The sequence below is a fragment of the Echeneis naucrates genome, chromosome 18 (assembly GCF_900963305.1).
Source record: "Echeneis naucrates chromosome 18, fEcheNa1.1, whole genome shotgun sequence".
NCBI lineage: Eukaryota > Metazoa > Chordata > Actinopteri > Carangiformes > Echeneidae > Echeneis > Echeneis naucrates.
The window spans coordinates 6,069,241-6,083,867 of record NC_042528.1 but is presented as its reverse complement, the minus strand read 5'-3'; the positions used below and the strand labels follow the sequence as shown (position 1 = coordinate 6,083,867).

Here is a 14,627-nt window from a genome sequence, read left to right as displayed (position 1 = left end):
TCATCCACTAGGCCACAACACTTCTGAAATCAAGTCCCTTTAACGCAACTGCACCTTTGTGTAGTAGTACCTTATTTCATTTATTTTACCTGTATTGTAATTATTACACAACAGGGCAGATGGAGGACAATATGCAACACACATCACAAGTGAATGACAATTAAATTGGATTGATTGATACTTCTAAAATCTCGACAACAAAATGAGCTGGTACGAGAGCATAATATTAAGTGAAGCCTCTCCTTACACTTAATTCGTGCTATAGATGGTCTATTAGTGCACTCATGGACCTTTAGAAAACATCTGTAACAATGAAATGGATTGCAAGAAGGCCCACTAGAGAAACCAGGTCAAACAGTGGATTAGCAATGAAGCTAGGGAAATCCCCTCAAACTGTGGGTGAACTCAGACTGTTTAGCTTTCCATACTAGACTGAATCATTAAAGGACAACATCAGAGAAAAAAGACAGTATGTACTTGACATGAAGGAATCATATCAAATAAACAATGTTAGAATAAGGCAGAAACCTTTATGTGAACTCAAAGATCATCAAGGATGGGATTAAGAGGGAATTTTTCAAAAACAAGCACACATGATCAGTGCTTTTCCAGGCTAGACGAGAACAGCAAAGTCTTTGTTATTCAATGAGGATTAGTCCTGATTTCCCAGCATGCTTAAAAAATGTAAAATGTAAAATGAATACCAAGTCCACTGCATGCTTAATGAAAGGACAGGCTATATCTCAATTTTCCAAATCCTACAATATGTCCTAACTGTGTAACATGCAAAATGCATGCTACACAGTTACATCTCAATTTTGTTTGAGGGTACAAATAACCTGGCCCTTTAAAACGTCTCAATAACTGTGCACAAAGCCGCGGGGACGTGGTTGAACGAGAGCCACAGTGAAAGGAAAGTTCTTCTTTATAGGCTCAGCTGTGTGCTCTTCTGGCATTTCATCTATTTTGGTACAAGCTATTGACAGGTCATAAAGGGAGAGACATGAACAACTGTGTGTTTCTATGCTGTCATGATCCTATATTTAATTAATGTAACATAATGGTTGACCTCTTGGGTTCTCTGGAGCTTAATTGTCTTTAAAAACATTGGGTATTTTAGGTTGAAGGGAAGTTAACAGTTACAATTTTTTTGATATTGAAAATTTACAATAGCACTGAGAAAACCACTGCCATTTAGTAATTATCGTGTGTCTTAAATGGCATTATGGAGATGAAAATTAAAACCAATTTATAGGATGCAGGTCGCTTTGTAGTCTTAATGTGTAGAATGTAAAGGTAAAATGTGATTTCATGAAATGCTGTTGGTAAGAAGCTAAATCATTTAAATTCTATAAGTGTAAGTGATCCCAAATTGTTGCCTTGCACTTTATCATAAAAAAAGCAATTAAAAAGAGGCAATAAACTCACAACTGCTTAGGTCGCTCTTCTGAAAAAGTATTTTTAAAAAGACAAGCTCAGGGCTATGTATTAAGCAGATCACATAAAAAAAATTCTATCAAATATAAAAGTTGGAAAAATTGCTTCACCTATATAATCTTGACTATATTTATCTATCTATTTATTTATTTTTTACCTAGCAGACAAAATTGAAATGTGCATGAAAGCCTTATGAGCTTGCCACTCCAAATCTTAAATAATAACAGTCAGGCTCCTTGGGGAGCCATAAAGAGTTTGGCAAGTTGTATTGTTGGCAGATTAATGGTGCTTATTCATTAAAATTCAACTATTAATCAACATCGACATCAGCTGTAAAAAGGAAAAAAATGCTGGATAAGTAGCCTTAAAGTGTCTGAAACTTCCTTTCAAACTTAAACACACTAAGGAGCAGCTCACACACACACAAACTGTCATTAGAAATGCATAATAAAAGGCTGGATGGATAGTCTCCATGGACATGACATGCCAACATGACAACTGAAATGAAAATTGATGGTTGTTAGACCCTGAAGATGAGCAGTAATGGAAGGAAATGGTGACAGGCTCAGCAACGTGGGGGGCCTCTAAAGTCTGGCCAAGATCAGCTCACGTAGTGGGAAACATAATGGACGCATGTTCAGATGAAGCACCAAAGTCAAATGACTTTTAATGCGATCAAAACCTTTACTTGAGAGGTGGTTTGACATAAGATAATTGGCAATATTTTATGGCTACAGGGATGGACATGAAAAACTCGACTGAAACATCTTGGAAAACAGACAACTGGCATTATAAAAGTGTTTGATATACTGACAAGCAAACAACAAAATGTCAATTTAAGAGACAAACGAAATTGCCCTGGTTGAAATATAATTTCCGATTTACGTTAAATGTTTGCACTTTACAGATAGAGCTTAGCTTAACAGATAAAAATAGCAATGTTTAGGTATTCATTGTGCCACAATCTAAAAATCTCAGAGCCTGAGCTCATTTAAATCCACTAATCTCTATCCTCTGCTTTCCAAACACATATGTAATGATTCTAAATCCTTAGCAACTTCAGTGGAAAAAATTATTGAGTCCATTTCCCATCCAGCCCCTTAACTTTCTGTATGTACGCAAGTCTGAACGTCATTTAAATGCCGAGGCAGCTTGTGCTCTGAGCGATAAGGGAATTTTCTTGTGAGTCATAAGCAACTTCTCTCTGAAGGTTTGAGGAACGTAAAAGCAGAGCTGTGGGGCTGCAATATGCTGTTGCTCAGCACTCTTCTCCCTGCCCATTTATTTCAATGGCACAGGCATCTGTATTTAACCCTTCCAGCTGTTTCTCATCCCCACCATAAGTCATCCTGACCCTCCAGCCGAAAGCACGAAGGCCAATTTACTTTTGTTCAATGTAAGGAGCTGAAATGAAATGGAAACAGCCCTGTGGTAGTCCTAACAATCACCTAATGTCTGAAAACTGAGGCAGTTCTTTGGATTGAGCAAATTTCTTGGGATGGACTCAAAGCAATTCAAAGCAGGTTAAAGGTTGACTGCCACTTACCGCTGTCACCTGCTTCCAGTGTCTTTAATGTTTGCTCTTTGAGTCGGTCTGCCTCATGTTTCTTCCTCCGGTGTTCCTCGAGTTTGATTTGCAGGTCCTCAGCTACCTGCTGAAGCTCTCTGAGCTGTGCCTGAAGAGAAAACAGAAACACACACATTGCAATCAGCATAACAAGGTAAACATTCCAACTGCTGAATACCAGTTATAGCTACAAAAGCGTATAGTTATTCACTTTGATGCTTTTCTAGTTTTTATCCAGTCTGCAAGGAGTGATATGACCATCTTGAAATTCTGCTTAACCCAGATGAGCCACAGAACTTTCCTTCCACTCCTGGCTCCCATAATTCTCATAAATCAAATCTTGGCTCTATCTTTCAGCTGTCATCCACTGCATATTAATAAACAAATGGCACTAACTAAATACCATATAGTGACATTTAGTTTGCATATCAGCTGACCAAGTGTTATATCTTTGTTGGTTATTGGTCATATTGTGCCAAAGTGAAGCAGATAGTGTGACTCTAGGCTCGTTACAAGGACCTGTTATTGACAGATTTTGTTACTGAATCCGTCTTTGTTCTTATCTCCTCTTTGCTTATCTTTATTTATCCATCACAATATCTACCCAGCTACCTACAAACCACAACCAGACAATGTATTTACAAAAACTTGGATTCAAACACTCGGATCTCCACAATGGACTATTTAAACCACTTGCGTCAGCAGGTAATGCTGTCAGACCAGATATAACAGCTTTTGACAACCAAGCATAACCTATCATCACTCTCCGTAATGGACCAATTAATACGAAAGAGCAGCAGCTCCTTGTTCGTGCATGCGCATGCGTGTGTCAATACTGCCTTCCAATCTTTCCTCAGAGACTCTCATAATGCCGTGATGGATTCTGCTCGGTTCAGATAGGGATGACTACCTTTCTAGGCCACGCTCTTTGCTTAGCCACCTCCAGTTGGCTGCAGTGATTTATGGGCTCAATTTGAGTGTACAAGAGCACATTAAAATAACTTGTAAAAAGCTCCCCCACAGTGTTAAAATATTGTATAAAACACAAATGCTTCCATAAATACAAAGACCATTTTTAATCAACCTAGTTATTTGTATAGTTAACGGGAAGCTGTAGTATAATATAACAAATGAACAAAACGCTAAATATTCCTCTGAAACCCTAACAAAGGAAATTAGACAAAGAGGAGGAAAACATTTTAAAAAGCAGTCAGGAGTAGCAAATGCTGCAGACCATTTCCTGCTTAAAAATGTGCACTTAGAGTGGGCCAATCAAAGGAAAGATAATCACAAACCTCTACAAAGAGGATTTTATTAAAAAACTATTTGTATTTAATTAACAGCAGCATTCCAATTTCTGCCAATTTTAGGGCACACGCTGCTGACATGCTCCACTCACAGTCGATTGTGTTAAGGCTTCTAATTTGATTAAAAAGTTTTCTAATGTGTCGCTTTGATAGTAGCAGATTTGTCTTTAACCCTTGAACCATGGGAAGAGTTCATTTTTGAGGCATTGTGTAAGCTTTCCAAGATGAGGCCCTTGAGGTAACCCTGCCATATCAAGAAAGACGCACTGAGGGAAAAGGATCACAATGTGCAGTGGGGCTTGGAGAGCTGTGTGACACCTCAGCCTCGATCTGCCAATCAGCCTTCACAGAAAAACAACATGGGAACAAAAAAAAGAGAACAGAACTGAAAAGAAAGGTGGAGGGTACGCACTCGGAGACTATCAGCTGGCAAATCAGACATTTGTGGCTGTGAGATTGTGTGTGTTGCAAAAAAAAAAAAAAAAAAAAAAAAAAAAAAATCGCCTTCAGTCAAAATTTCTGATGTCAAATAAGTGGTATGTATTCAACTGAAGCTTCCAGGACAAGCAATATAAATATTTAAAAAGTATGACTTTCTTTTCTTTCCTTATTTAAGCACTTCTTCAAAATGCTTCAAAGTACTTGAAATGAAATCAAACCTTTCATAATCAATACACAAAATAACACAAGGATTGACAGCAGCGTTGAGAAGGTCCTAACTGTGAAATGACCCAATGAATTAATCAAATACCAATTGAATATTTAAAAAAGGGGCCATTACATCATGTCAAACAATATTTCGAGTTTACATTTTCATTTATTAATATACTAAAAAGGGAAATTTCAGAACATGAGCCAGAGTTAACCAGAGTTGGGGGGGCAACGTACATTTCCTAAAGCACAATAATGCATTAAGTAATGAAACTGCTGAAGCAGTAAATCTAACTTACACACATCTAAAGACATCCTTAGCTGACAAATATACCAATTTCATTTGCACCAAACTCCAGGGCTCCAGTTCTAATTTGGCCTAGTGCTTGTTGTACTAAATGAGCAGAGGAAAGCTGCAACAGTTTCTGTCTCTCTTGAAGCTCTGCAAAGGAGTGTGTTGATTGATCACACCCTTGTTTATTTGTGCTACCTTGCCATTAAACACTTATTGATTTAATGACAAATTGAGCGTACGTACAAATATATTCCTTAAGAACATACAATCTGACAGCAGGAGGAGACAGGCTATAGAAGAATTTTCTATTATAGGAGCTACACTATATTCTGGATACAATCATAATGTACTAGCATGTTTAGTTTTGTTTTTTGGGGGAGTTTGAGTTTGTTTTGCTAGAATGGCATAAATCAATCAATTCAAACATAATACTTTGAACCAATGGGTGGACAAATGCCCTTAGACAGCTCTGAACACATAACTTTGACAGGGCAGAAACTAACCACACAGCTACGGTTGCTGAAAATTGCGCAGCAGATGCCTATAGCAGCAGGTGTCATGAGCTTGTTTGGTCACAAAAACATCATAGAGCACAAGCTGCTCATTTACAGCAGGAATCCTCAGAGCACAACACATATAAAAGCAAATTAACCTCAACAGTCCCATCAATCAAGTGTGTTAGCTGGCAAGCCAGGTAATAACACAAAAAAACTGACTGGCAGGCAGCCGAGGTGAAAAGTTAATTAAATTTATTGAGGACAACTGAAGCAGAGCAGCACGGTTAGCGTTGTTGCCCCAGAACAAGAAGGATGGGGTTCGGTTCCCAGACTTTCTGTGCAGAGTTAGCATGTTCTCCCTGTGCTTGTGTGGGTTTCCTCCCACTGTCCAAAGACATGCATGTTTAGGTTAATTGGTGACTCTAAATTTCCTATATGTGTGAATGGTTGTTTGTCTTCGTACGATGGCCCTACAATGGACTAGCAACCTGTCTAGCATGTACCCCACCCTCACCTAATGTGAGCTGGGATTCCTCCACAACCAGAAAAGGATATGGAGTAGACTTGGCTTTTTCTTCCTTTCAACAATTGCAAAAAAAACTGAAGATGATCACATCAATCAATACATTAGTTTCACAAGGGACCAAGAAAGCACAAGTCTGAGAGTTAAAGGGCATTTAAGAGAGTGGAAATGTAAACTGAGACTATAACAAGTCAAAATTATAGTGCATTTCATTCGGGTTATAGTTAGACCATACACTGTAAAAGAGGCCAAACAACACCTGGAACTCATGAACATGCATTGAGAGGTCCTCCAAGCACGTTTTAGTTTAGTGAAAACCTGCCATTGTGTTGTCAAAAAGCTAATTTGAATACATTTATTTTGTGGCCCCCACCGGCACTTTTAGAAAGGGACTTTTTCAGAAAGGAAAATGTGTTTTTCAATATTTGTTTTTTCTTCGGTCAGCCCCTTTCTTGTTCTTGATTTTTAAACTTCGTCACTATATATACACAGTAGGTTGACTTAAAATATATATAGACCACTTAATTGAGAGTGTACAGTATTTTGTTTAGCTCAAACTAACACAACAAATTATTACTAGTGTTCTCACTGCAGAGATAGGATAAAGCTTTTCATTAGATAAAACCCCCCCCAATGACTTGACTCTACCTACAGCACGCTCTACAGTAGTAGTTTCTTCAGCAGAATACAGTGTACCTGCTTCTCCCTCCAGAGTAGCACTCCCTCCTCAATCAGTTGCTGCTTGAGTCGCAAACCCTCGTCTAAGGTCCTCATCTGGCCCTCCACGTACGCTCTCTCTCTCTGTCCCAGATTCCTGGAGGAGGGTGAGAGAGAGAGGATGCACACTCCCATCATTACTGAGAAAACATCGGCCACCCCTGCCACGGCCATTGAGATGGCGCAATCCAATTTTTAAGGAACCACAATACAGCAGGATTCCAAATGGGAAAACAGAAAAGTAAATAAGATGGGGGCTGATGGTCTGTGCCTGAACTAAATTGTTTTTGAAGTCTAGCAAACACAATATGAGTGGGGACCTTGTGAAAACATAATGAGATATACTCGGCTTGTTTATGATTTTCAGGCGAATGGCAGTGAATTAAATAATAGAGAACTGTCAACAAAGAAAGTGGGATATCAAATTAGAAGTTACATTTACACAGCTAGCTTCATGTCAGTATCACAGCATGGTCAATTTTTGCAGTGCAGCTCAGAGAACATGATAAATATGACCTGGTAAGGTCCTGAGGTCTTATAAATGTGGTTATTTACAGCACACGATCTCAAGGGTATGTAATTTATATCCTGAAGAAACTAAATTATCTGTGTGAGAAATGCCTTTGAACGGGGTTATAGGGAGTATAATATACAGTGGGGAAAAAGGAAGGCGTGATATGATGGTGAGTCATATGTGGCTTTGTCATGGATGAACTCTCCACTATATGTGATGCATATACAGTGTACTACAACAGACAGGCTGAATCACATCAAGTCTATAAATCAGTGACATCATGCCCCCTGGTGGCACAATGAATGAGTTGCTTACATGGGTGCAGCAAGTGAACAGCCTGTCACGCTGGTGTTATGATAAACAGCCTTATCTTAAAATCAAATAGGTGAAAATAAAATATGGATTTTTTTTCCCCAATTAGGGCCAATGTACATTTTCCAAAAACCAATCAATATTTCTATAGCTATGCATGGGCTTCTGATAACATATTGTGAGTCAAAATCTGCATGTGTTATTTCATAAATATTGAATCTCAGTTTTCAACTGACCAGCAAGTGTTCTGGCAGTGAGCGTGGCTGTTGTATTCATCTGAAGCATCGCAGCAATCTGGCGAGAGACACAGGAGAAACCAATCCAATGCACATACACAACAGAACAGCATACAACACATCAACAAGGAGAGGTTAGCAACATGTCTTTATTCTAAATAATTTGATAAGTACATCATTTGACAAAAGGGAAAAAAGGCACACATTGAAATAAAACAATACGCACTATAAACATTTCAATTACTCAGAATAAATCATTTGTAGGTAATTTGTACAGCAAATTATCACAATTTAGCAAAACACTTGTTTTCCAACATGCAGTGCAGACTTTCTGTGTTTGGTGTTTTTCCTTTCTCTGACATTTCAAAGAGAATTGTAATAAGGTAAAAAGAATATTTTTGAAAAATTCAGTTAGTCTTTTTCTTGCCATAATCTGATTTAAAAAAAACATTCTTACTATTTTCATGTCTGTTCTGTAAATATAAAATTTCCACCAAATGGGACAAAGTTCAGCATAGCACAGAACAAAAGAAAACATGAGAAAGGTGTCAAAACAAGCTGTCCATCTCTGAAGTGGACAAATGAGGAATGACAAATGATGTATCTTGTTTGTTAATTCATACATAAAAAGAAAATTAGAAACCACAACCAAGCCAGCTGTTTCCCCTTTTCTGCTTTGTTTGTACCAAGTTAAGATAAGAGACTGCGCAAAGCAACTGCCACAGTGTTGTGTTGTTGAGTTTGTGTTTGATTTCAGCAACTCATCTAATCAGATTCTATCAAATCAGTAACGGTAATTAAATGGCACATGGAGCAGGCCCAGACCAATCTGCTAATCAACTGGAAACACTGATATTCTCTTTAGTGGAGGTGATGTGGAGCTGGCCAGTCACTTTTCATCCTCAAGGACAGAAATTACATCTTTATTTCTGCATCTCTCTTTCTCGGAAACTGTCTATTGAGATCAACCTCTCACAAGATGAGCTGCATGGCGTTCACTAAGTCACTCCGATCAGGCTTTTGCTAAGATGTTGTAATCCAACAGAGTGGGGACAGTGTAGAAACTTGTCAACTATCCAGAGGAGACCAGTGGTGACCAGTGGAACAAGTAAATAATAGCCAAATAGGCCAAATAGTCAAGGAAAAGAGGCCAATGAAAACTTCTCAACGGGTAGAGCAGAAGAGCAACAACTCATTAGCTATTAAGTGACTCCATTCAAAAGCAGGGAAGGTATGAGAAGAAATGTGGGAGTAGAATAAAAGAGGATGGAGGAAAAGGAGGTGGCAGCTTTGAGAAATATTCCCTTTCTGCAATTTCATTCTTTAGTCCCTCAATTTTTATTTATTTTTTTTTTCACCCACAATGGTTGCAAGCGATCTAATGCTGCTGAAAGAGAGATGTCAACAATGGAATGTATTGATTTTATCCGAAGTGGAGAGCTACTAGACAGCAAAAGTAGATGAAAAAGGGGGCTGAAAGACTTTATGATAAGACAGGGAGTGTGGCAGATTTTACAAGATTGGAGGGAAGCCTTGAGGAGAACGACAGGACGTTTTTCAAGAAAAGCTGAGAAGAGAAAACATGTACACACCTGTATGTCTGTTAGGGGGAAATGTGTTTTGTTTGTTGTTTGTACTTCATCTGTCTATTTCTACAAAAAAAAGGAGTAAGTGTGTACAAAACAATGTCAGTTTCTTGACATTGTGCAGAACACAAAATCCTTTCCATGTCTGCAAAACATTCCAAAAGGGAAACTAAATACAACTTTTTACCCAAGCAAATTAGAACTTGCACATATTGATAGACGCAAAAAGAAAATAATTTCCAAGCTACTTTGTGTATACTCTACATCATACTTTTGCACTAGATTTTTTTTTAAGAAATAATTCATATTCATTTTCTCCAGAAACTAATTTGTCACTAGAGCCCTCTACTACTGCTGTCGTCCTTGAAAAATGCTGTGCCACAAAACACTGTTAATCTATTGCCGTACTTCAAGAACATTTGTGAAGTTTATTAAATTCAACCCTCAGTAGAGCATTATCTTTTCAGCTATAATGCAATATAAAAAGCCTTACCACAAATGCCATCATTAACTCGCGATGATGGGATGTAGTGTGGGCGGAAACCCAGATTGGTACAGTAGAATCTACCACGTGGACAGGCTGATGTTCCTAAACAGGGGGGCAAGAGTGAGGGTCAGAAATACATGAACTCTGATATATAAAGAGATATTAAAGCAGCCATGTAGATGATGATGGCGTGTGATGTTTTTGTTGACTTTCTTTCAGCAGAAACTATTCAGTTGTGGCAGCAGCCTAAAGTTTGTTGTCTAAGGGGAGGTGGCATGGCCTTTGCCAGGTCCGGTTACTTACTGTAACCTTGTTTTGGACATGAAATGAGGTCAATCCAATCACCACGTGTATTCTTCAGTTGTGGTCAACAGCACATTTGGTGTGGTCCCAGTGGCTTTTGATTTTTCCCTACCAAAATATAATCAGTTGGTCCCTGAGTCTAAGTAAATGTTTGTATCAAATTTGGCAAAATTACTTTGGACAGACATACAACAAGAAAAGAAAAGAAAAAAAAAAAAACACACTGTATTGAACTTTTACCTGTGGTGTACTTCAAGTTTTGTTTGTGTTGATCTAGTACATACTCAAATATGATCAGTACATAAAAGTTTAACAACTTCAACTTACATCAGCTTGAGGTCCAGGAAATTTTTTCCCCTGGCAGTGTGAGTTGTAAATAATTGAGGTTTAAATTGTAACTGCATCTGCACTGCAACGCTAAGGGAAATAAGGGAAATATTTACAATAAAAAAGACCCTGCATAAGGCTGCTAAATTGAGTTTATAAACTCATTATTCATCTGCCACAGCAAACTTTAACAGAGAGACACGTGGTGGGCAGGTTTAATGACCATTTCATTAAATATACCACAAACTACACTGACTAACTTGCATGTCCACTACGATGTCAGTTTAACGAGTCTGTACGCATACTGAAATATTTATGTCCTACTAACAGAACTGTTGTGTGTAGTAATTATTAACATTTTGCTGGACACAGTGATGGGTCCACAGTTTGATAACATCTGTACAGAGACACCCACTCACCCATAGGTTAATATTTTACCTGGTTCATCAGAGCCATCCTCACAGTCACAGTAGTCATCGTTCACCTGCTCAAAGGGGATGATCTTTGAGCCATCAATGCAAAGAAAGGACTTCCTCTCTTTGTAGAAGCGTTTGTCTGTTACAGAATAAAAACATCATACCGATGACCTTCAACTGCAGACTGAAAGTAACAAAAGAAGTGGCCTTAAAACATGTTGCAACAAAAAACACAGTGTGAATAACTAAGTTTGTGATAAAACACTACTGGTCCTAACTCTATTTGTGTTCTTGCGACCACAATGAACAAACTTTGAATGCTGTCTACAGCTGCTGGAAAACATCTGCAGTGATGTTACCTATGATGCAGCTGAGGGGTTGTTTCTGTTACAGCATCATGTATATTGCAGCACAAAACCTTAGCTGGGAGCTACTTAGCTTTCAAGCTAGGCGGTAGGGGACAGGGAACTTACAGGACGAAGATATTCCTCGTATTTTCCGCGACTCTACGTAACCAAGCCACATGAGAGCTGCGGTAATAATGTGGAAACGCATGGCAGGGTGCTGAATTATACACCGCGTGCCTGCTACCTCAGAAGAAAACCTGCTAAAACGTGTTCAAAACTCATCATATGCGTCCGACATTTAAACTGCCCAGCTCCGCTACTTCCTGAAACCAGCGGTCACGTGGTGTGACTGCTGCCTCTTATTGGCTCGTGATCTATTCCGTTGGCCAATCACAAGTGAGAAAGCTTGCACGGCGGAAAGGAGAAAAACGTGTTCATTGTGACAGGATGTTTGGGTTATTTCCGAAACGGTCTTCTGTGGGCTGTAATTTGGAATAATTAACGTACTCCTACTGTGATTGATGAAAGAAGTGCAACACATTCTTGAATGTGGGCACAACAGGTGATGGATACAAAAAGCTATCTACAAAATTACAATGAAATTGCAAACTCGATAGTCGATACATTAATTTCTTTCTAGCCTTTCTGTAATGTAACCATCTGACAATAATAGCGTTCATTGCAATAAATTAGCACACTGATGTTTTAACTTTATATTCCTACATAAACGCTGCTGTCTATCTCAGGGGGACATGAGGTCCTCTAACACTCCAGCTTTGGCTAGCACATTGAGTTTATTTTGTGTGTGTGAATTCATTATATTTTGGTCTTAAAAATAAATATAACTGGGTAAATTAACTGTAAAACAAAGAAGACATCTAATTAAAAAAAAGGCATATTGTATAAAGGCTGGTCACGTTCTCACTAAAAGTGTGATTCAAAGGAGAAAGTTTGTATCCAGCAGCTATGATTTTTAATGTTATATGATGTTGTGGATAGTAAGTTTATAAATATCTTACAAAGCCATAAAGCCATGAAACAAATAAGACAAGTGTAGCCTTTAATGAATTTATTAACAATAAACAATCTTACAAAATGTACAAAATTTAAAATAAACAGAGGAAATTAAGAACTGTGTCTGAAAAACGATTTGAAATGTAAATCCAAAAACCCAATTTACAATAAAATTGTCTCAACGTGGCATTTTTTCAGTCTGTCATTTGTCGTTGAGCCGTGTGTACAGGCCTGAGTTGCACAGTGACTCTTTGCTCTGAAGGTAAGAAAGGTCACGGATCATGCCTGGAAAAGAATAGGAGTCCAAAGTTGGACGCAGTGGAAACACTGGCATCAGTCCAGATGTCATGTATGGGGACATAAACCCCGCCATAGCACCGTTTGCGGAGGAATAGGTCAGCCGTAAGGGGCTTACCCCGAGCCGAGGACCGAGCCCGTACAGGCTGTCCCCTCCTGCGGCCGTGGGCGGCATGTGGAGCGGGGAGAAGGCGGATTTGCCCCCCAGGACACCCAGAGCTCCGGGCAGAGAGGGCCTGAGCCCGTTTGTGTGGTTAGACGGAGACAAGCCGTCAGAGTCCGCGTTGTTCTCCTTCGCGTTCAACACCAGTTCAATGGATTTGACGATATCACCTTTGCAAGTTTTCACCATAGTCTCCAGGGCGTCCCGTTTCTGATGGGGGAAGATCTTGGCCATGATGTTTGTGGGGTCGCGGTCCAGGCTCGGGTAGTCCTTGGGTTTCTCTGTCTCGCTCCCAGACTCTGGATCCGAGCAGGAAAGCGACCTGAGCGGACTCTCTGTGCCGTCCAGGCGCTGATCAAACCCCGGGGACGGACTGGAGCTGTCATCGGTGTGGTCTTTGCCTGGAGAAAGCGTTGTCTTGCCGCTTGGAGAGGGTGCCCGTGTGGTGGGGGGCGCAAAGAGGGGTCGGCCTATGAATCCCTTATAAAAGTTGTATTTGTTCAGTTTGTCATCTGAAATGTGGATCAAATAAAACAAGTGGATTAAAACGGTATCTGTATCCAAACTTTGCGTAAAATACGAACATTTCATAAAAAAAACGAATTGGGTTCAAGGTACAAGGAGCAAAACATGATCATCAACATTAGACCTGATCTAAATAATGGACTAATAAAATATGATAGAATATCTCACAGTGCTTTTTAAAAAGCAGATGATAAAATCACCACGGAGTTTGTATCTTAATTTAGATTTCAGCTTACCATCTTTTTGGTTGTCTGATCCAAAAACATCAAAAGTGGGAACTGTGGCGGAGTTGGTCGTTCCGGGTACCCCGGGGCCCAAAGGTGACCCCTGAGGGATCCCTGCTTCCCCTCCGATCCCTGAGCCGGGGTACAGGAGCCGCAGTTCCCGGGCCTCGCTCTCCTCCTGGGCCTGCTGCCTCCGGAGTGCCACTTGCGCAGCCATCACCCGCTGCCGCTCCGCTATCAGGGTGCACTTTGCGCACACACAGTCTCTCCAGCGGCAGAAGCGCTTGTGGCCCTTCAGCGCGGACACCACGCCGTGGTTCCTGCATCTGGCGCACTTCGGGGTGCGGGGGTATCCCCGCTCCAGTGCGGGGTTACAAGCTCGGAGGAAGAGGGGTGGAGGGCGCAGGAGGGAGGGGGGTACCTGCAAGCCACCGAGGGGGCTGGATGCGTGCCCGGCAAGGCCGAGCGGGCGGATCCTGCTGTCCATCGCCTGAGAGGGAATCAAACGCCAAGTGTGTGGAGTGTGTCCAATGCTGTGACCCAAGTTTGGTCATTCAAGTGGTGTGGCCTTCTCTGAGGGACTGGAGGTTCTCCACTGGCTGGCCCTATGAACCAGCGCGCCTTAAGTGTCTCCTCTCCAGGTGGTTTGACATGAAATACAACACCCTGACACACCCCTTTCCGCTCCAGTTTCTTAACACCCTATCATGTTTATTTGCATGCCGGATGAATGGTGGTTTAATCTGATGCAAGTGAGCCAATATGCAGCTGCAGTTTAGGAAAAAAAATTGTGAAGCCTACCAAGACCGTGATCTTTCATTCCACTTTTAAATATTTGATCTGAAGATGAATTATATTCAAATTCCCTTTAAACTTTTGGTT

At 40.1% G+C, this 14,627-nt stretch overlaps 2 protein-coding genes across 2 annotated transcripts in view; both read right to left on the bottom strand.

The window, feature by feature from the left end:
• The window catches only part of LOC115058750 (glucosidase 2 subunit beta-like), a 105,444-nt gene extending 93,604 nt beyond the window's left edge, over positions 1-11,840 (bottom strand). The window contains exons 1-6 of the mRNA XM_029526234.1: positions 11,649-11,840; positions 11,198-11,314; positions 10,136-10,231; positions 8,057-8,114; positions 6,974-7,091; positions 2,984-3,113 (exon numbers count right to left, since the gene is read on the bottom strand). Coding sequence (XP_029382094.1) covers positions 2,984-3,113; positions 6,974-7,091; positions 8,057-8,114; positions 10,136-10,231; positions 11,198-11,314; positions 11,649-11,730 — 601 coding nt within the window. The 5' untranslated portion in view covers positions 11,731-11,840. The remainder of the gene's footprint in view (positions 1-2,983; positions 3,114-6,973; positions 7,092-8,056; positions 8,115-10,135; positions 10,232-11,197; positions 11,315-11,648) is intronic.
• Positions 11,841-12,561: 721 nt separating this feature from the next.
• On the bottom strand, positions 12,562-14,379 carry LOC115058757 (doublesex- and mab-3-related transcription factor A1). The gene is made up of 2 exons (XM_029526243.1): positions 13,758-14,379; positions 12,562-13,508 (listed from the first exon to the last, which is right to left on the bottom strand). Exons 1-2 carry the CDS (start codon positions 14,230-14,232, stop codon positions 12,739-12,741), a joined length of 1,245 nt encoding a protein of 414 aa, XP_029382103.1. The 5' UTR covers positions 14,233-14,379; the 3' UTR covers positions 12,562-12,738.
• Positions 14,380-14,627: the final 248 nt, after the last annotated feature.